Below are 21,904 nucleotides of genomic sequence, written 5' to 3' on the forward strand. Positions count from 1 at the left end.
TCCCTACTGTTTAAATATTAAACACAAGTTTTGTATTGTGTGCATGTATTTTCATAATTACATTTACAATCGACTACTAAATATGGTTTAATTCATGATTTTTTAAAAATAATTGTCATTAACTTTTGGCATTGGAAATAATATTTAATGTGCGAGTAGTACTGTTTGACCTCAAGTTGAGTTGAAAACTACTCGCGAGTATCAAGTGGAGTTGAGTGTGTTAATTCTTGAACTAGGCAATGAGCCAACATATTCTCATTTTTTCAATCCCCTTGCAAATTTTCTATTTTGAATGCTCAGATTGATGCAAATAGGGAAAGATAATGAGAAACGTTGATGGTAATTGAGTCATAATTGGGAGGTGAATGAAAATTAAAATGTCTTAAACAGTACCATAAGCACAATTGAAATTAATTAACCTCTAGCAATATTTCATCAATGTAAGTATCCAAACTGCTCAGAAGACCCCTCAATAAAGATATTTGTACCATTGTAATTAAGACTGTATCTGTAAATGTAATAATTGAACCTTTCAAATTCTCATGCAGAAAAACCAATTGTTCTATTTCTCAGGTGGCAGGTTTTTAAGTTTGCACGTTACAGTATTACTGCCTGCAGAAAAATGTCTCCAGCAACACACTTGTGTAGCTGGACAAGTTCTTTCTTTCCAAAGTTTGGAAACCTTGGGAAGTTTTATTAGAAGTTATATCAACGATTTACATGGTTCTTGAATATTAATGGAATTTTAGTGGACAAAGCGAACAAACTATAGAACTTAGCTTTGTAGATCAAAAAAGAAGTTTTTTTAATTTCTTACTTCGTTTATACAACCATAGACTCTATTTTCTGTTAGTTCAAGAGAGAAACTAAACACAACAAAGGAATTAAACATTAAGGAAGGAAGCAAAATTAAACATTGGACGCACTTAGTGCGAAACAGGCTAAAAGATGGCACCACTTGTCATGTCAAACACCTGGAAAAACTGGCATTGCCCACTAAAATGTTAAAGCTGCATTTTCTCCATAGAAATCCTGACAGTTTTTATCTACAGTGGAACTTGGTTAGTACGTTTCTGAAGGGACCACGAAAAATGAACGTACTAACCAGGAAAACGTACTAACGAGGAAAGTAAATAATAGCAGTCGGGGTTATTGCAATCACTCAGGGAAAAATTTTTGCTTTGCAACTGCTTTGGAACCCTTTTGAAACTGCTTTGGAACACCAAAATCTGCATTGGAACTGCTGTGAAACTCATTTTCACTCATTTGTACCAAAAATTAGAAATATGAAGACGTTTGTAACTCATTTGTGATCCCCTTTGGAACTCCTTTGTACAGAGTGTGTCCGTTTGGAACTGCTTTCTACTCATTTGGAACTACGTTTGAACGATTCGGTAGGATTTCCAGACGTCATCATTCGTATTGTAACTGCTGTGTACGGAGAAAATTCATTTGGAACTCCCTTTGAACGAGATGACAGGATTTCCGGGCGTCATCATTCGTATTGTAACTGTTGTGTACTGAGAAGATTCATGTATTACGGCTTTCCATACGTTTGTAATTCTCTGTGAACAAATCCATGCGATTTATATACGTCATCATTTGTTTTGGAACTGTCTTCTACGCGCCAACATACCATGGCCAGGTTCAGTCTGATACGTTTGGTCGAGAAAACGAAAATTCTTTAATACATATATGCAATAAAAATGCATACGTAGTTTAATAAGAAATAATCGCAAGTCAGTTAATAGAAACGGAACTCCCAAATAATCACTCGAATTAGTTTAAAAATCATTCTATTTTCCTTGTGGCTTAAATCGTATTTTTGGGTCCGATTTGAAATGCGACAAGATTATCTTCACTACGTACCGAGAATTTTGGTTACGTATAATAAAGGTATTCAATAACAAATTCATAGCGCTCGCGTTTTTTTGCGTTTCCAAGTATATTATTATCGTAAAAATTCAATGTCTATACTTTCAAAGTATACTTCGCAATTATAAATATTGTGAATTTTACGGCATATTTGCAACCTTTTCTTTCATTGCTTTCGTTCTTTGATACTACCGGAAAAGTAGTATTTTGCATAGATTAATATACATAAAACCATAGAGTAAGTATATAATATACTTACTCTATGATAAAACATACCGATGTATATTGTCTTCGCGATCCCTAGGAAATAATTTATGTCCATATTTGGATCCGCATTTTAGGGCTGAATTTTTTCGCCATGAATCCCTCCTTCGAAAATATATTTCAATGTCGAAGATGACAAGTTCGATTACCCGGAAAGGCCTTTTTTCGCATTTCCCATTGTATTTTTAGATATTTAACATGACGGTTTTCAAGAAAAAAATTCCAGAAACGAAGGCATTTCACTCAAAAATGGACACTGAATGATCCACATCAACCACGTAAGATCGGAATTAAGCTCTCGATAAGGACTTTCTTGACCACCAAAGTGACTTGCCCCTCACTCCGCAATATGAAAACACGAAACTTATGTTAAGCTTGTCGAGCTTGAATGTATTTCGCTTATGACTAATGCTTTGCAAAGCAATGGAGCAATTGCCTAATGGCGGCACTGCCGCACTTCCATTCGTAATAGTCATTTTGCCTAAATATCCGAAACAGACTAAAATAAACTTCAAGAAAATTGAGTACGCCATCTTGAACTGCTACAAAGGAGGTGGCATGTTGTACAAATGAGTTCCAAATGGTACAAATCAGTTTCAAAACGGATGAACGAGTGGTACAAACGACTTCCAAATTTAAATCCAAATGAGTCCCATAGCAGTTTCCAATGGAAATCCAAGGCAGTTCAAAATATGTTTCAAATGAGTTGATGACATGGTAGCGATGCTATGACGTCATGAACTGCTGTGTACCGTGTTTCAATTCCACAGTAGTTCAAAAGCACATACAAATCAGTGGTACAAAGCAGATACATGACAGTTCCAAATGACTTACACAGCAGAAATTTTTCCCTGAGCAGTGAAAAAGTCGTCATAATTACAATTACTATCGGTAGTTCTCATAGGATCGCCTTCCTGAACTCTTTTCACATTTAAAATCAAGAAAATGAGCGCTACATTGAAAAACAATACCATGTGAATAAAAATCGCAATTTTTCATAGATTTCCGAAGACGATTCCATGATTACGGCGTCTATCTCCCGTGATTTATCCTATATACATTTGCAGAACGAGGACGAGTGAAGCTCAGACAAGCGAAGACAAGTCATTTTTCTTTCTCACAGCGTACTCGGAGAATATAACAACAACCCGGAGTAAGTCAACTGGTTTTTTAAACATCATAAAAATTGGACAAAATTATATTAACCTTAAATTACGGCAACAGCCGTACACATTCGCGCTTCAGGAATAAAGCCATATCGATTGTTATAGCGATCGATATATCGAATAATAACACGCAAGATTATTAGATTACGAGGTAATTACAAGAAGATTTTATATTATGCAGTTGAAATTTACTTTTAAAACTTGTTTAATGTCGTCTGCTTTCGTTCCGAGATCAAGTATTTTTAAGCTAAGCTTCGCGTGGAGATCCAGAGCATCGTCTGCTCCCGCAACAGTAGTCAAGTAAATACGCACGACGTCGAGTTTATGGAGCAGTACTGCTTTAGATAATGTGGGAATTGTCTAATACCGTTAAGACTCATTTCTTCATCAAGATAACTCGTGCAATAGCAACAATTGCCCACTCACGAACTTTGTGCGCAGCAGTGGGCACTCCCAAGCGCTCCAAAGGCAACAGAAGGTGAGGAGCTCGGGGTGGGGAAAATTGGGGCTTCTTATTGGCTGTAGTTTTTCGTAGTCAGACATTCCTGAAAAATGGGCGCATTTTATTTTTCATCACGTCGATCACGTCACAAGAATTCAGAAATGCATTTGGATAAATTACGGTAGAAGAAAGAGATGTGGAATGAATGGAAGAATGTTAATGGCTAATAATAATAAATTAAATCATGAATTCAGACGTTTGCGACCCTTAAGAAGACACTAGAGAACGAATTGCGGGTTGCGTCACGGCAAGCAATTGAGCGTACTAACCAGGAAAGCGCAATTTTTTCAAACGTACTAACCAAATTCTTTTACCTGTATTTTGTTCGGATGGTACCGGGACCGAGGGAAATCGCCGTACTAAGGAGGAAAACGTACTAAGGAGGAACGTACTAACCAAGTTCCACTGTATTCCCTTGGCATTTGAGTAAAAGAAAGTATGGGAAGGTACAAAAGTATCAAATAAGAAAGTATGAGCGATGCTGTGGTCCACTCTGATTACTCCAAAAACGCCGTGGGGGCGGAAGACGGTCTGACGAAAATGTATTCGGCAACCATGGCGACTACTATCGTGGTTGACTGCTACGTATACAAAAGCTCCTAGGTTAAGGAATTAGAACAACTTAATAAACAAAATTACTACACAAGTTTCATGATACCACTTTCTGTCGGCAGATTTCTGAACTTCCTGACGTCGACAGCTTTGTAACCGAAACTACTCGACCCGGCATTCGTAATACTACTCGAATCACTCAAGTCGAGTACCAAGGACTTGACTCGAATTTTCGAATACTCACACATCCCTACTATTTAATAAGGTTAACAAGTGTTTATAATGAACTGATTTAACAATTTATACGATAAACTGAATATTGGATGAAAATGAGGCGTTTTATTCCAAAATACATTTTAGGGGTTAAATGACCCCTAGCCATCCTTCTAGGTAGCGGGGAACTCCCGTCCTCCTAGTATTAAATCAAAGTGAACATATGCTTTTAGAAAGTGATTCATTAAAGCTATTTATGCATTCAAGTTCTAGAGCTACTGCAAGAATTTCCCAGTGGAATGAGTTTACACAATATATTCACTAAGACGCAACACCAATAGACTTGACACTAACCTGCGACACACATACACAACTCCCAGGAGCAATACAAGAATTCCAAAAGCAAGGGGAATCCAAACTTGAAGTTCTTTAGGTGGACCTGTGGATAAAAATATAAAAAAATTAGAAATAATTTGAATAATAGGCTAATTCACCACACTTTTATTACTATCAATTGCAAAATTGCAATAGAATTTGAAAAATAAAGAGATCCATACATTTCTGTTTTTCAATCCGTCGCCTACTTCTCGAGTCATTTGAGTCATTAGCAGCAAAATATCGATGGGCTTACCCTTTCTCTAATAAGTTCATGACGCTGCCGACTCCTTTGAAGCAACTCACTGCTCCAATACTTCTTGGCCTCATGCATGTGTATTATGGCATGGTTCGCTTTTATAAACTCCTTCATGAGTGATTCCTTCTGTCAAACCTGGGCCTCTCTGAATGACTTAATGAACTAGAACTTCAAAGACTAGCGGAAAGTGGGTGGAAAATTTTGCATTCTTTCATTTTCAAGAAAGAAAATGACTAAATGTGGAAAACTTGTTTTTCCATTATGATTCATCTGTCCCATCCATCCACCAAATTATCTCATAAAAATGACAGATTTCAGGATTGATTGAATGATTCCATTGCGACCTTTAATTCTTGATGACTCCATAAATGACAAAGAAGTACCCAACACCTTAATACATTGCACATAGACGGCAAGAGTTCTTGTCACTCCCATCATGACCGTTGCATATGAATGACGAGAATTCTCATCAATTGGTCAATTAATTTTAAACCATTAAATGAGAATATTTAGACATTAAGTCAAAATTTTTCATTTACCTTATACCGTTTGTATTGAACAGAAATAGCTTAAATGTAGCAGTGAGACATTTCACTAATGTTACACAGAGGAACCTCAATCTATAGTTCCCCCATTCATTGTTTGCTGTTCCGGGTCCCAAATAAAGTTCCATACAGACAATACTTTTTCCCGTATTTATTGTTCTTTAAAGCAAAGTTTTCCCGCATTGAATGTTTGAAGATCAAGGCCGTGATGCATTATTTTCCCACATCCATCATTTGACAAAAATGAAACGAAGTATTTAAAATATGTCATTTATGGTTACTAACGACAGACACTTAAGTTTGAACATTGAAGTTGTTTCGGGTTTCCCACCGGATGAGGTTCTCCATCTCTGCCGACGTTTCGATGGCCGTGTCATCCATCGTCATCAGGGCTTGCCTTCGAGTCGAGTGACCTGACTTATATAGTATGGGCTCCTGGTCAGGTGACTTGTGATTGGTCCGCCTTTTTTCCCGGACCCCCCTAATGTATTATTCCAGGAGTTGCTTAGGGCATAACCAGCATCACGATTCATGGTGTTAGTCACTGATCGAATTTCATTTGCTTCCTTGGTCAGCCTTTCCCAGACTCTGTCCACATGGCAAAGGACCTTTGTGTTCTCCAAGTGAATGGCATGGTCGCATGATATGCTGTGCTCAGCCACGGCAGATTTTTCCGGTTGGCCGAGTCTGAAATGCCGCTGGTGTATTCATGGTATTACATGCCTGTCACAGTAGGGGAGAGTGGGGCAAAACCGACTGAGCGGGTCAAACCGACCCCTTTAAAATCACCCAGTAGCTGTTACTTTCAAGCAGCAACATTATTAACTAGTTGAAGTGGCCGCCATTGCCAGCAGATCGAGCTTGTTTTTGTTTGCGTGGTGGCCGCCAATTAGTTTCAGTGAATTTTTCAAGTTTTAGACAGTTTCGTTAAGGATTTTTATTACTTTTATTTTGGATCTGACAGCTAATATGCCGATCTGATTTACCAACGGTAAGTTAATATGATAATTTAGTGCTTTTAGTTGTGTTTTAAGCCGGTGTAGCCGAGTAGTTGATTATGCCATATTGCCATATTTCTTAAAATCAAGGCAAGAAACACATACTCCGATGAATTCACACTTAACTTGGGACAATATCTCTTCTTTTATTAAATTCAAAATCTCAGTAGTACTTTTATTCTACGTACTTCATTGCGCGTCATGCTCTGGGTTGCAGGAGACTCGGTGGTTGGTCAGGTATTTGATTGACGAAGAAAGGAAATGGTTTGCCTTGTTTGAATTTCTCTCACTGACCAAAGAATAACAACCCACCAGAAAGGACACCCACAAATCCTTTTGGGGAACGATATATGACTTAAAAAATTATTTTTTCCATATGAAACTTTATTTGGGACTGGGAACGGAGAATGATAAATGCAGGAAAGATAGATGAAGGCTCTTCAGGATATGTTTATTGCTATTATTAATATAGTTCATTGAATATTTACTTTACACACTTAAGTTAATGGAAAACCATTTGTATGCATGTACAATTTACTAATCTTCAAATTATTCAATATTAACCATGACAATATAGAACACTATTTTAAAGTAGCACAAAAATTCAGGACTGCATTCACCATCTTAAACAATTCACGACCATAAATACTGACTCGGCTATTTATAAAAACTCATCAAACAAACATTTTTCAAGTTCAGAGACTACATGGATAAGACACAGCAAATATGTGACCTCCTTCATAATGGCACAGTAGAAGCCCAGTTTAACGAGTGCTCATAATCCCTCGGAAATAACTCACTAAACTGAGCGCTTGTTGTATCCGAAGGTGTTGAATAAACCCACAAAAGTCTCATAATCGTTCCTATTTACAGTTTTTCTTTCGTTTCCGCAGTATTTAATGAAGTTAAAGAGCTTTAAAGCCGATATTAGTAGAGGTCCATGACAGTGGTTTTATTTTTTGCTAAAATATGTTTTAAAACCATGTGATTTCGGTGTTATAGAAAATCTTGGTGGTGTTATTATAATGCTACAATTTTTCCACGTTTATCGGCATTTTATTATTCTATGGTACACGTTTCATGAATACTTATACTTTTATTAAGCATTTTACATAGCATTTAATACAATTTTGATTGTACAAAATTTCTGATAAAACTAAATTAAGGAAATTGTTCAAGTAATATTGGTTCAAGGTACATATATGAATGGTTCAAGTATGTACTCTTGGCGAATACAATCGGCAAACGGCAAATCCCCACTACCTGATATGTGTATACTTCGAGAGCCATTCCAGAATTTTTTTATTATTAAGTTTCTCTACACTAAATAAAGCCTTTAAAAATGCTTCAGTAGTAGCAACAACAAGCTCCTCCTTCGATTTCTTTGACTGACTGTGTCCAAATGATAGCTGCCATTTTAGAGGTCCCCTTTCTTTCGCACCTTTATGTATATCGCTACTCATGTGCTTCAACAACATGTCACATCTTTCAAATTCAAATCTTTTATCGCAAACCTTGCTCAGTAATACTCTGTCTTTCACATAAAATCCTTCTCAGCTGAATTCACCTGCCCTGGTAGGAGCGGTATCACTAGCTTTTGGCATTTTAAAATTCCTTTCCTTCGTTCGATATTTAAAGCTGGAACCACGATAAAAAAACAGTCCAACCGCAAAACACAACCACTCACGTTGGTGTTTTCAAACTGAGTGCTGGGTAGCTATGGTATAACCTATAGTATTGTATAATTGGCCAAAATGTTTTATGTCGTGGGTTCCCTTTCGATACCCCTTACCCAGGCGTTGAGGGAAGGTAGGACAGCAGCTAGATACAACAAAATTGCTTAATTTTGATTACAGCTGTTGCCAATCGGTCAGGAAAGGTAGTGAAAGAAGCACACATAACTAAAAATAATCGGGTTCAAACAAACTTGAAATATTATTTCCCATTTATCAATCCTGAAACATCAAGAATGAGGTGCTTTCTCACCTGAAGAATTAGATACACCCATGTCTCGTATAGCGCAATTTCGATTAGCGCAATTTCGATATAGCGCAAATTCGTTCCTCGGGGAAACATTGCGACGCAGTGTAGCCTAATCAAATATCTTAAATGCTCTCGTGATAAAACGTGAACTTACGCTAAGTACACACGAAATTTCTATCATTTTACGCATTTTAATATTATTGCTTGCCTCAAATCTTCTTTTTTGTTTATGTATTAATCGAAATTCATTGCTGTGCAATGGCCAAAAGTATTACTCGTCATTGGGTCCAGATAGCCGGCCTACCGAAGTAATTTATCTCGTCTCCTTAACAGAATTAGTTAATTTAGATCATTAATTAAGCGTGGGGCTAGTGGAAATGAGTTTTTTATAAGCAATACTGGTTGAGACGCAATTTTTGCCGTCATAGGTTATCGGGCGATTGACTTCCAGGGAGAGGGTCTACGCTTAAGCCTTCAAGGTCATCGGTATTCACGGGGGAGAAATGGAGCGGTGGCCGAGTTGCGCATGAATAGCGTCAACATATAAGAGGGTCCGCTAAAGAGTCTCAAACACAATAGCTTCGTTCCCTCCCCGCAGTCGTAGGCCCTCTGCATCTCAAGAATACAGTTCAGCAGTAGAAGGTGATTTCGATAGAGCCATGCAGAATAAAAACCAAGAGAAAATGGCAAAAAATAGGAATGCGGGTAGAAAAATCAAGAATTTATCAAGAAAAACCATAAACCTAGAAGAGAAATTGATATAGGTCAATTGCTTTGAAAATGGAGAACGTCTAAGCGATATTGCGCGGAAGTTTAATCGCACAATGCCTTATTCTGAATAAAGACGAAGTTAAAACATCAGTGACCTCAGCCGCACCAACTTCAGCCAAGCGGTCTACACATACGGAAAGTTCATAGTGAATCAGTACAAAAAGACGAGTGGTAATCGCTCCGAGACATTTAGTGAAAGCTCCGGTTGGTTCCAGAATTTAAACGGCAAGCAGGTATTTTCAGTGCGGCGATATCAGGTGAATCTGCAAGTGTTGATAGCGCAGTCACCACAACATTTTCTGATGAACTCCAAGCTGTGATTGAAGGTGGCTCCTTTCACCCTCAACTAGACCATATTCTTTTGGAAAAGAATGCATTCTCGTTCATTCATTTTCAGGAAAGGGAAACCTGGGTCAGGTTTCAAGGCATTTAAAGACTTTCATGTAGCTGCTAATGACTCGGAGGACTTCAAATTAAAATGATTTATCATTCATAAACTCCGCTAGCTATGAAATGGCATTCAAAGTAGCATTTGCCTGTCATTTCGATGAGCGACAAAAGGGCCTGGGTGACACAATAGTTGTTTTTAGACTGGTTTGAAAAATCGTCAACTGCCGGCAATGCATTACGAACCCCTGAGATAGCAGATGTTAGCCCACCCGCACGACAGGAGGGAATTTCAAATGCACGCAAGAATTTTTTTTAACGTGAATAAAAGTCTTCAAATGCCTGCATACTATCTTCAAAGATGTTTTAAACTATAAAAATTTGTATAAATAATGTTTTCTAAGGCTATTTATGGGAATACTTCTGTTTTAGAGGAAATTCAATACCCAAGACCTATGCTACCAGGAACGCATCCCTATCTTCCCAATGTTAAAACGCTCTCGTATAACGCAAATTCGTATAGCGCAAAGACCCCAAGGAACGCATCCCTTGCGCTATACGAGACATGGGTGTATAAGATTAGGCCAATGTCGAAATGATATTTTTTGCATTGTAGCTCGGAGAGTTCTACCCAATTAGAGACTGTTGAATCCGTGAAATATCTAGGAGTTAGACTCAATAATGATCTATCGTGGAATAAACATATTCGAGAAATAACCGGTCAAGCTAATCGTAAAATGGGTTTTGTTAAAAGAATATTCGGAAAGTGCGACGACAAAGTGAGAGAAATTAGCTACTTTTCCCTCGTTAGACCACATTTGGAATACGCTGCCAGTGTTTGGGACCCTCATGAAAAAGGCTTAATAACAGAGTTAGAACGCGTGCAAAGAAGAGCTGCCAGGTATGTGAAAGGTCGTTACGATAGTCTTGTTAGTGTAACTGACCTCTTAGATAAACTCAGATGGGAATCTCTGTCGGGCCGTAGATTGAAAAATAGACTAAACCTTTTAGATAAATTCAAGAGCAGTGTCTTTTCTGACGAAGTTAGCCATATCTTACGGATGCCAACATACTACGGAAGATCAGATCATATCAATAAAATAAGAGAGATAGATTGTAGAACAGACAGATTCCGAATGTCATTTTCGTCTACAGCGTGAAATACAGGCAGTGCTACATTGAGGCCGCTTTTTGACGAAGCGACTTTTTCGCAGGCCACCGTTCATGTCACGACTTTCAGACGAGACAACTCTCTGCCATGCTGTCGGCCGTGCTATGAACGGCGGCCAGTTCCCAGCCAGCCACCGTGTTTAAGTCAACAGAATTGTTACATTAGACCCAAACTCCAGGTTTTCCTTGAACAAGTTATCCAATAACGCTGTCTAATGGGTTGCGATGAGTCACCGGAATTACTGCTCGGCATTGATGCATGCCGGGCGTGTGAGCTTATATTTCCCATCTTCCGCGGCCGCGTTAAATTTCTTTCAGCACTTTTAATTCATAATATTTAATTCTTCAGGAAAGAGAAAGCACCTCATTCTAAATATTTCAGGATTGATTCATGGGAATCGAAGAGAGAGGCTGTGATAAATTAAACAGAAAATTCTGGCAGAGAAATCACTACAGTGAGCGATATTATGGGGATGAGTTATGCAAGAGCCTAAACAATTGACCTTGGAATCGTAATGAGGTAGAGCAAATGAACGTCGGCAGCATTAAACAATGAAGGCTTAGCCTTATTATAACTCATTAGATGTGATTTTTTGGCTAATTCACCTTAACTCGCAAAAAATGCAAAATTTCGTTTTTATTTACTGATTTCGCCTTATTTCACAAAATTGCGTCTCGGAAATTTCACAGACCTCAAGATATTAAGCACTATCTAATTGGGTATCAACATATTTAAAGAAAGAGATCTTTAGTTTTAAAGAAATATCAATTCCCCAGTTTCGGTAATTTTATTCCTGTTCTTGTATTTTTTGATCGCCGAAGACAGCTGTAAACAGAGCATAACTAGTTGGAATCAATATGTTTGGTGGTGGAGGTTTTTGGATAATTTTGCAAACTCGCCATGCCCACAATATCAGTTTTGTGGAGTTTTCCAATTTTTAACCATTACATCAGTCAGTTGAGAAAATTGGCATACGGCATGATACGGTGGTTGAAGATATTGCTCTCCATTTGAAGGGTAGTCACCTTTCGCCTTTACATTACGCCGTTTACAGGCAGTCCTGCAGACCTTTGTAGACAAAACCACTTTATTGTGCAGATTCCGTTAGCGGATGTCCTCCTTGCCGCAAATATTTTTGGCTGCTAAGTGTTCCTAGTTCGTTCACTGCTGCAAGAATTTTATGTTTCTTTAATATTGAGAGCAACGTAAATGAAGAGACACCAAACGGCCTCTGGATATCACTCTTTGAAGTCCAGCAAATTTCACACTCTTCTATAATTTTAATTTTGGTATCAAGGCCCAAATATACACGTTTCCCGGACATGATGCACTTGTGCAAACCACCTCACAAACTACTAACGCCCTCAAGACTGAGTACATTGCACCCCTCCAAGCGAGTCAACTCCACCCTTTATCTACACCCTAACTGCTGTGTGATTGAGGGCATCCAATCGACGGGATGGGAGAAGTTTTACAATCGCTCTCTTCTGCTGAATGCCGAGGCCCCATCATCCCTCTGCCTTGGATCGTGCTCAACGATCGGGTGCATCGAGTTCACCCCTCTATACAGTCTGGTCGTCGAGAATTACCTGATGACCGGCAGGAGGGCATAGTTCGGGGAAGGGGGTACAGTTGCCAGGTAGGAAAGGGTGCACGTTAAATGCAACAAAATGCTTCCGTGAAGAAAGGAGCCGCCAGGAGCGACAGACCCAAAGGAACAATCCCTTGTTTTGGGGATTCGAAGAAAGGGCTTGTTTTGGTGTTTCAGGCTTGTTTCTTGGCTCCACATGCGTGTGACAATGTTGCATGATTTGGCGAGGGTGAGAGAGTGCATTTTGGGGGCAATGATTGGCTGCAATTCGTGCTGGTGCAGGGTCCTCTACCCCTCCTTTTGGGCAGTCATCAGACAACTCTCGCCAGCCGAACCAAAGTCTGAGTGTTTTTTGGAGAGCAATTGCAATAATATAAATATTTTACTGAATGTACTAAATCTTCAGGTCCCCTGAAAAAAAAGCCCTGGGCGGTTTAAAAAACCTACAATGAAAGCACTGCTTAGGAACGGATTAGCAACCAAAATAGGGTGGTTTCCTATTATTTTTTTATTGCCTAAATCAAAAGATTATTAATCCTGGAGTACGTACGTATTACACGCTTTTAGATTTTTAAATGTCGATATCTATTTTTCGCGATTAAATGAAAAGTGAAAAATGTCAAGCGCGCGAAAACGCGACACGTAAGTAGGAATGATGGGAAAAAGTCCGTGCGACGCATTTATGGTTCCCCCTCCCGCCTTGTGAGGTGACCTTGATCGAGGCTCAGAGCGCTGATAGGACGCAGGATGCTAGCGGGTAGCTGAGTACCTTGCTGGCCGGTAGCGCTTGGCTTAAAAAGGTTTATTAATACCTTATCAAACGAAGAAAACTTTCCGACCTAAGCCAGTTTTAATAGGTGATTATTAAGACATGTTTCCCTGAGCTCTGTGCCTCATGCATGCATTGGTAACCTCAGACGATGTATAACTCTTATCCTCTCGTGTAGAAACTAGGTCCCTGTGACGTCACGTGGAGTGGCATCGCATGGGCGCCAATCTGGCCTTTTTCAAATGAGGTTAAAATTGACCATTGCCATTCGTCTAAACCGGTATTTCTAAAACCAAATAATTTGTATATTATGAATACACTAATGGTGGGTAATGAATCTCAATCAATGCCTTTCATTTTCTTTGATGTAGGAAACTACCCTATTCGGATCGGAATATAATTTTTGACAATAAGAGCTTTTAATCATTGCCAAGAGATTAAAAGGATCTGGTGTAGGAAATAGCATTATTTAATTGTGCCCGCATAGTCTATAGCCCTATAGGGTAGCCCGCATCTAAGTTAAGCCATTAGTTTAAACAAATTTAAGGGAATGCAGGGAAGTGTGTCACAGTTCTGCTGATATGATGTGAAATTTTGAATTATTAAGAATTTTGGAGAGTACGAAGAACAGATATTGAAGATTCACTATGATTGGTTGATAAGAAGAGGACTTTTGCTATCAGCAGAGTAATTCTGCTTTTACAAATTTTTTAAAAGTTGATTACTCGGCGGTGCTGAGTCCTCCCTCGCTAACCTATGGTTGATTGCTATTTCACCATCTTAGTTACATTTGTGATTTTCCTACATGGCAATATCTGACGATGTCTTGATTGAACCACATTCCTATGCATAACTGAAACATCCAAATATACATCGCTATATAGCATGCAGCGACAGGTAATGTTGCTCTAGCTTTCCATAAGTCAGAAGTCAATATAAGGGCGCCAATCTAACTACAAGAATGCGCTTTCAACTTCCATACCTACCACAGGAAAAGAAGGAGGGGGTTACACTACAATGTAAGTTCCCGCGCTTAAGACGTAGCCTATTATATTAGTATAGCGACGAAGCCAGCCAAAGAGGATGGGGGGGATCTATCTCCCTCTCCCACTGTCATCTTCCTCCCATTCCCCTCCCACTGTTAACTGGGCCTAACAAAAGAAGAACATAAAATGGGAGCACGCGGAGCATACTCAAGGCCATAAATCACATAAAAGCTTGGATGTAATTGGCTTTGGGCGTTGTAGATCTGACACACATCTTGTATTTTTAGTTTAATAAACAGATAATACAAAACATAATAGTTAATGCTTGCTCTGCGGTGCATCACCCACGAGAAATATCTGTCGTAATACCGAGCATAAACTATGAAATGAACATTTTGACCTCGCTAAATCCGATTTGTTTTACATGTAAAACATGGGCCGTTTGGAGGTACGAAGACTATCACTCGCTAAAACACGATTCTTGTAAAATACCGTACTTGCTAAACCAGGCTTCCACTGTATTTGGAGACAGTTTCCATAAGGAGTAAAAAATATTCTTCTTCTTCTTCTCACGAATGGAAATACTTCTCCTACTCATCTAGAGTAATAACAAAAATATTGCAGACATACCTGAACGGTAGCAATTGGATTCCATTGGCTTGCTCCATGGGCCACGGTAAACCACATTCCCTGGTCCTACATTAATGGCACGCACAGAGAAAGAGCTGACGATGGAGCCCTCAACCTCACAATCAGGCACAGACACATGCGCCTCCGAAGCTACAAAGCAAAAAATATATTTAGGTACATTACAATATTACACAATGCAAGCACCATGAAATATCATGGAAGACATGAGAATTTTTAAACAACATGAACAATACTAAAAACGATAAAAAGTTTGCAAAAATCAAGACAAGAATCAAGGATAAAATGTAACTATCTTAAGCTTCAAATATAGATTGCAATCATTACTGTGATTATAAATACTGACTACAACAATTTCCCAGATTAGCAATTTTATAATAATGCAATAAAACATTTTGTCAGCAATACACTCACGCAAGCTTTAAGCTGTAATTTAGGCAATACAGTTTTCTGAAGTATGTGACAAACTTTTCCCTTATTATTGCTGTTACACTATGGAAAAGTTAATTAGCCCACTGAAATTGTAGGAGGATATTCAAAGTGCATGTGTAGTCTAGAGGAATAAAAATTATTTATCATATGAATGTACACGAATGTGATAGATCTATTGATCTGCGAATGGAAACATAATTAAAGATTTTTTCATTAGAATTAAAGATTTCATGAAAGATTTGCATATAAATCTCAGAACAAAATTTTTGATTCTTCAAAGAATTGCTCACATTGATAAAATAATTTTTTTATAAGTAATCTAAGCTGGGATAGCCATGTTTCCAGTCTACGTAAAAAACTCTTTGCAGTGTGCTTTTTGGTTCGCCCGATTAGGTCAACAGTTAACAATGAAGTGCTAATCTCAATTTATTATGGTGAGTTCTATTCCCGCGTTATTTATAGCATCTTTTTTTAGGGCCCTTTTCCCTGTGCTCATGTTGTTTTTAAAATACAAAAGAAGATAGTGAGACTGATGTGCAGTGCAACCCTTAGCGCTCCATGTCGCCCTCTTTTCAACAAACTCTCCATTCTCCCAATTCCGTGTGTTTACATGTTGAGTGCAATCATCTGAGTTAAACGCAATTTTGGTTTGTATGCTACCAACGATTGCATTCACAACCACTATACCAGGAACTCTGGCAATCTACATGTAAAGTTGATCAGAACCAGTAAAACCAGCCTTTCCCCCCATAACATGGAACTACTACTATACAACAAGCTTCCTAGAAACATTAAGAGTTAGGAAAAAATGTCTAGTTTTAAATTTAAGGTGAAGGAGTTCTTATTGATACATTTATTTTATTCTATTGACGAATATATAACTATGTAAATATGATCTGTATGGGTAATTTTTATTTTTTTCTTCTTCTTTGTTACTAAACATTGACATGCCGTATATCATGGTGCATGTGCCAAGATCTCCGGGAAAATAAATATTATTATTATTATTATTATTACTGCCAAAATTCTCCATCATTCAGTTTATTTCATATTTTCATGACAATTATTTTCTACAGCTTATGCATAGTTAGTAATGATTTAAGAACATGCCCAATATCTCTTGAGAAAAAATCCCCCAAAAATTTTTAAGCCAATGAAACCTGGATTACTTTTTCTGTCTTCAATTACAGACATATTAAATGCAATGCATTGTTATTTTGACCTTCTTTATAAACTGCCATTGTCAAATGATTCCCCAATTCATTTGAAAATTAATAGAGAAAGCAAGATACAGTAAAACCTCTTTACATCGTAATGGTGGGGAGCAAAATTTGGGCAATTTTATACTTGGAGGTCACTATAGAGAGGTTTTTTGGTGGTAGGCATAATTTTTTCATATCCTTTGGAAATGGAAGGCACTAATGTCTTTTAAACCATTATATTTATGTGTTTAAATAAACATACATGCATTAGTGAATATGTATTTATTATTTAATGATAACAGAAAGCGAGCGCTATCGCATGATTTTTACCACGATTCAAGAGAAAACAACATGAGCACTCTTCATTCAACAGTCACTTAAAATGATTACGATAATTGGATATCTTTCCTCTTATTTACTGTTAATATGCTTACATATGGAACAAAATGGCCAACTGGAATCAATTTCTCAAAAATAATCACTGATACAGCATATTGCAACCTGTTCCACAAAATATGTAGCTACCTCCAGCTGCTATGGCATCAGAGGCATGCATGATGATTAGGAAATTAGCACCCCAGCAAAAACCATAAACCTATTCTCATTTATTAAATCAGCAGAAAAAAAAATGCTGATTTAGAATTAAAAGATCAAAGTGAAAAGATACAAACCATGGCGTATACTGTAGTACTTAGGTTCCAAATCTCCTTCACTTTGGTTTACTCTTAGTTCATAATAATTAGTATTTCCGGCAGGATAATCTGGTGGCTGCCATATAACATGGACCAAAGAAGTATTGATGAAGCTAACAGAGGGACGTTCCATTATTCCTGGAACTGAAAAAGAAATTCAAAAAGAAATTCACTGTCAAAACAGACATTTAAAGCTGAAAAAAAACACATTACAGAACACTTGGGACAGACAAAATGAGCACTAATGCATTGATTAATTTCCAGCTCTAGGTTAAGCGAAAAGTCTAAACTGGAATAATCAGATGGTCCCATGATATTCCCCTTGAGGCAGACTACACTGCACAAAATTGAGAGATTTAGCATCAGAGAAAGCTTATTGTTGGCATCAACAATGATGAAGTGTCATTGCTTTGTTGAAAACTGTTTCCCGAATATTCCGTGATATTCTTGCAGTATTTGAGAAATTGGCTCAAACACAAGCTCCTCGTTAATTAGAGTCCACAAATATGACACCACAAAGTCCGCAAATATGAAAAAAATCATTTTCAGCAAACGCTGTATTTCTCAAAGCTTGAAGAAATTAACAGTATAATAATAAAAATTAATTATGATTATCCTTAGTGTGATAGGCATTGTTTTAATCGATGCTCTCAACAATCAAATCAAATATCCTTGTGGAATACATTGAAGCAAATGGCACAAAGCAGTTATTTGCGTTTTCGACTGTTCCACCACTCTTAAAAACCTGAAAAAATTAAGATTACACTTTGATGTAGGAGTAAAAATATATATTTCTTTTGGCGTGTCAATTATAAAAGCGAAGTGATCAGAAAGTAACATCCACGGTTTTTAATCTTTTTTCACTTTTTGACCTTAAATACACTGCAGACCATTTCAGTGGCTTTAGGCACCAAATTTAAATCCTTGCCACCGTTCTGAGCTGGTTCCAAAGTTCCTGTGATCAGTTCTCAATACTGGTTCCACAGGCCAAGAACCGGCGGTACCGAAAACTGGGCTTCGGAACCCACACATCTCTCATTTATAGTTAGTTATTACTGTGCCCTGAATACTTGTAACAACCATGAAATTTTATCATGAGGCCATATAATTTCATCAAAAGACTTGAAAACAGTTTACCCCTGCCAGAAAAATCCCCTAATAGAATTTTTCACCTCTGTGAATAAGTAGACAAAAGTTGTGCATAGAAAAATGATTACTTATTAATTTTTAAAAAGGATTCTGAAAAAATCTAAGCATGTGGAAAATTCCAGAAGAGTAAAATAATTGCTTGCCATACCAGGACATTCATAAAAAGCCAATTTCTTCCATTGTTATTAATCAATTACAAATTTGCCCTCATGTTAAAATGATTGCATAGGCCCAATTATACCAGTCTTAAATTAGCAAAGATTGCTAAGAGGAGAAAGAAATCATACCTCCAACAGCCGTTCGAACTATAACTGGATCAGAAAAATTTGAGCAAGAAACAGTACAAGCAGCAACTCTAACTTCATAGTCATAGTAACTCTTCAATCCTTCTAACAAAACCTATAAAAATGAAAATAGAAATTAATTAGACATTTAAAACAGTGGCACAAAAAAGGTGAGAAGCACTATGAAACCAAAATGAATAAAAATAAGCTTTAGTGTACGACAGAATCAATTGAAATACTAACATTTGCAGCACACTCCCGATTATCCTGATGGGCTAACGATGGCGAGACACGGTTCGAATAATCGGAAAACACGGACAACCCAAACTTTTACTTTAATGTCTTCTAACGTTCATAATTTACGTAAAATAAACAATACATTATTATTTATGCAGTTATTCTGTTATTTTTGGGGGCTTCGCAGACTCATTGAGACCTTTCTCCGCCAGTTCGTGATCTTTTTAGTGGCGATAACATGGTTGTACTCATATTATTAATGCTCTATATAAGGCCTGGTTTCGAAAACCACACATCCGTGGCTGTGTGATCATGGATACAGTGAAGTGGTTTGCACGAATGCTTCAAAACCAATGCTAAATATAAGAAACTACACTGTCAGGCCCCACACTAAGTTGTCGCCTCTCGCACAAGATTCCAGGATTGCAACTGCTGCGGGATGAGCATTTGTGATCATGCATTGCAGTCACACACTGAGAGGGTTGGAAAACAGGAGCACGGTGCTCCCGTGAATGCAGCTAGCGTGCGATCGCTTGCGTTTTACGAAGGAAATTCTGATGGAAATAATAAGCCCGGTGTATCCTGGCATTAATGCAGCAATTCTGGTGATTTTGTGTCCAATTTTATTTTTTTAAAATTAAGATTGCGGAAAAAAATGAGCGAGAGTGAGAATCATGCACGGATAATCCGCAACACGGATATACCGCAGCCGGATAATCGGGAGTCCGCTGTACTTCCACCAACAACTTATCATAACCAGAGCTAAGAGCGGAAAAGAGTTTCATTATATGTACAATCATTTGCAAAAGGTGTGCAACAAATCAAGTTATTCTCCTAATTTTTTATAGTTCCCGATCACCCTTTGAAATGAGGATATTTAGATCAATCCAACTAGTCTCTTCAAGGTTTGGTTCTTTAGCTAGAAATGGCATTTAGTGAGACATCCAGTCAGCCTTTTTTTTGTTTCGAGATTTGATAGACTTACGGCTAATAATCATGGTCTTCCCTAAAATATATTATAGCATTTTATTCATGAGGAAAGTATGAGGAGAGTACCTCAGAGGGTTTTTAAAATTTAGTGACATGTCTCTTTTAGAGCTCTTCTTGCGGCTGGAAATCACAAGTTGCTCACAATAAACGAGGCAGACTTTAGTATTATCTATCGGCACGAGAAATCTGAGAAATTACTAAGGCTATATTGTTAATTTTTCCTGGATGTTTCAGTCAATTTGATTTTCATCAACTTCTTTTCATTTCGTACCAATTCAATTTTTCAGTCAAGTTTTTCCTTTTTTCTGTTTCATATTTGAACAAATCGATAGAAAAAGATATTGATAATATTTTATAAATTGATATAAAGATAAATGAAGAATTTTATTTTTCAACAATACGTCTGGATATGCTCCATTCCATGCTTATTAAGGCAGAAATTTTGGCGGAAAAAGACAATGTGAGACCTACTGGTCAAGGTTGATTCCTTGTCTGGTTAGTTGTGCAAGTACGATTAAATTAGAGCTGGTGATTTCTTTTTGGCAATCAAAATGTCTCATCCCAATGTCATAATAATCTCCTCATGGTGATTCATTCCAGAGCTGACATGAACCTTAAAGATTCATGCCCAGATAGTGATTGGTCAGATTCATTGGTTGCCACACATCAAAAATGGGGCTTGATTGATTGCACAACTTGTGCAAATGATAGTACATGGCTAGCCATGATTCAAGAGCCATTCCATAAGCATGGAGGGAAAATCCAATTCCTCAAATTATTCAGTCACAAGCAGAGATAAAGATTAGCCAGATGTGTAAATTTTACACACCAATGATGGTTTTCAGAAGAGATGGGTTGAATAGCAGATTTCTCGAACTTGAATATCGAATTTGAATATTAAATCATTGCTCGGATATTCGAAAACCTCGAATACTAGAATTGTGCAAAGCATATTCAACGTACATTTCTTCTTCTATTTCCTTTGATGAATGTATAAATAAAAAGGTATACAGTGGAACCTCTATCTATCGTTTTTCAAGGGGATGGACAAAAAAACGATGAATGAGGGAATGTTTGACTAGGTTGCCTACACAGCAGTAAAACTCAGGATTTTGGCAAGTAATAGTAATGTCCTTTTAAGGATTCAAACAGGAATTCAGCTGACTAATGGAATATTATAATTTTATGGAAACAATTTGGGCATATATGTAGTTGATTCAACTAACATCTCTCTCAAATATTCTTAGGGGACACACCACCTCGGGAAAAAATTATTTCATGCCGTCTTGGCATTTACTGCTGCGATGGATACATTCTTATCTACCAAACGCCATTTCAGCAGCACGCCCATCTGATACTCAGCTTCATCCAACTTCTCATTTTCAACAGGTAGCTCACTTTACTCCCTCTCCTACTGTCAAGTGCTAGCGGACAATCCGAGGCGTTTTGCAAAATACAAGCGATTCTCCACCGGATTTTCTCCTTCTTCAATTATTTTCAGTCCATCTTTGGAAGTTCTCACGAGATAAGCAGATGAATTCAAATTGCTATCAGGGAGAAACCAAATATCCTGAGAAAATATCCCTTCGTCTGTGACTGTGACACTAGAGATTATAGCATAACTCATAAATTGTAACTTGATATATGTTTTCGGAAAAAAATACCCCATCAACTTCCGAGAAGCTCAGCTGCGAGGATATCGATTTCGTCTTTCCGACATTTATTTTCTTGCTCAAAATGCTTAAATACAGGCAGAAATATGCCGTGTTTGGCCTTATTCTTTTTTAAATTACGTGCACATTACTAATATTTCAATCCAATAAAGGTGTAATATCAATTGCCGAAAGTCAATGCTAGACATCG

General features: G+C 37.7%; 1 protein-coding gene across 3 annotated transcripts in view; it reads right to left on the minus strand.

The window, feature by feature from the left end:
- LOC124170885 (cytokine receptor-like) overlaps nucleotides 1–21,904 on the minus strand; it is a 137,103-nt gene that overhangs the window by 16,104 nt on the left and 99,095 nt on the right. For all 3 annotated transcript variants that reach the window (XM_046549912.1, XM_046549914.1, XM_046549913.1), the window contains 4 exons: nucleotides 18,818–18,929; nucleotides 17,361–17,525; nucleotides 15,038–15,187; nucleotides 4,927–5,011 (listed from right to left, as the gene is read on the minus strand). In XM_046549912.1, coding sequence (XP_046405868.1) covers nucleotides 4,927–5,011; nucleotides 15,038–15,187; nucleotides 17,361–17,525; nucleotides 18,818–18,929 — 512 coding nt within the window. The remainder of the gene's footprint in view (nucleotides 1–4,926; nucleotides 5,012–15,037; nucleotides 15,188–17,360; nucleotides 17,526–18,817; nucleotides 18,930–21,904) is intronic.

The sequence above is a fragment of the Ischnura elegans genome, chromosome X, assembly GCF_921293095.1.
Source record: "Ischnura elegans chromosome X, ioIscEleg1.1, whole genome shotgun sequence".
NCBI classification, from domain to species: Eukaryota; Metazoa; Arthropoda; class Insecta; order Odonata; family Coenagrionidae; genus Ischnura; species Ischnura elegans.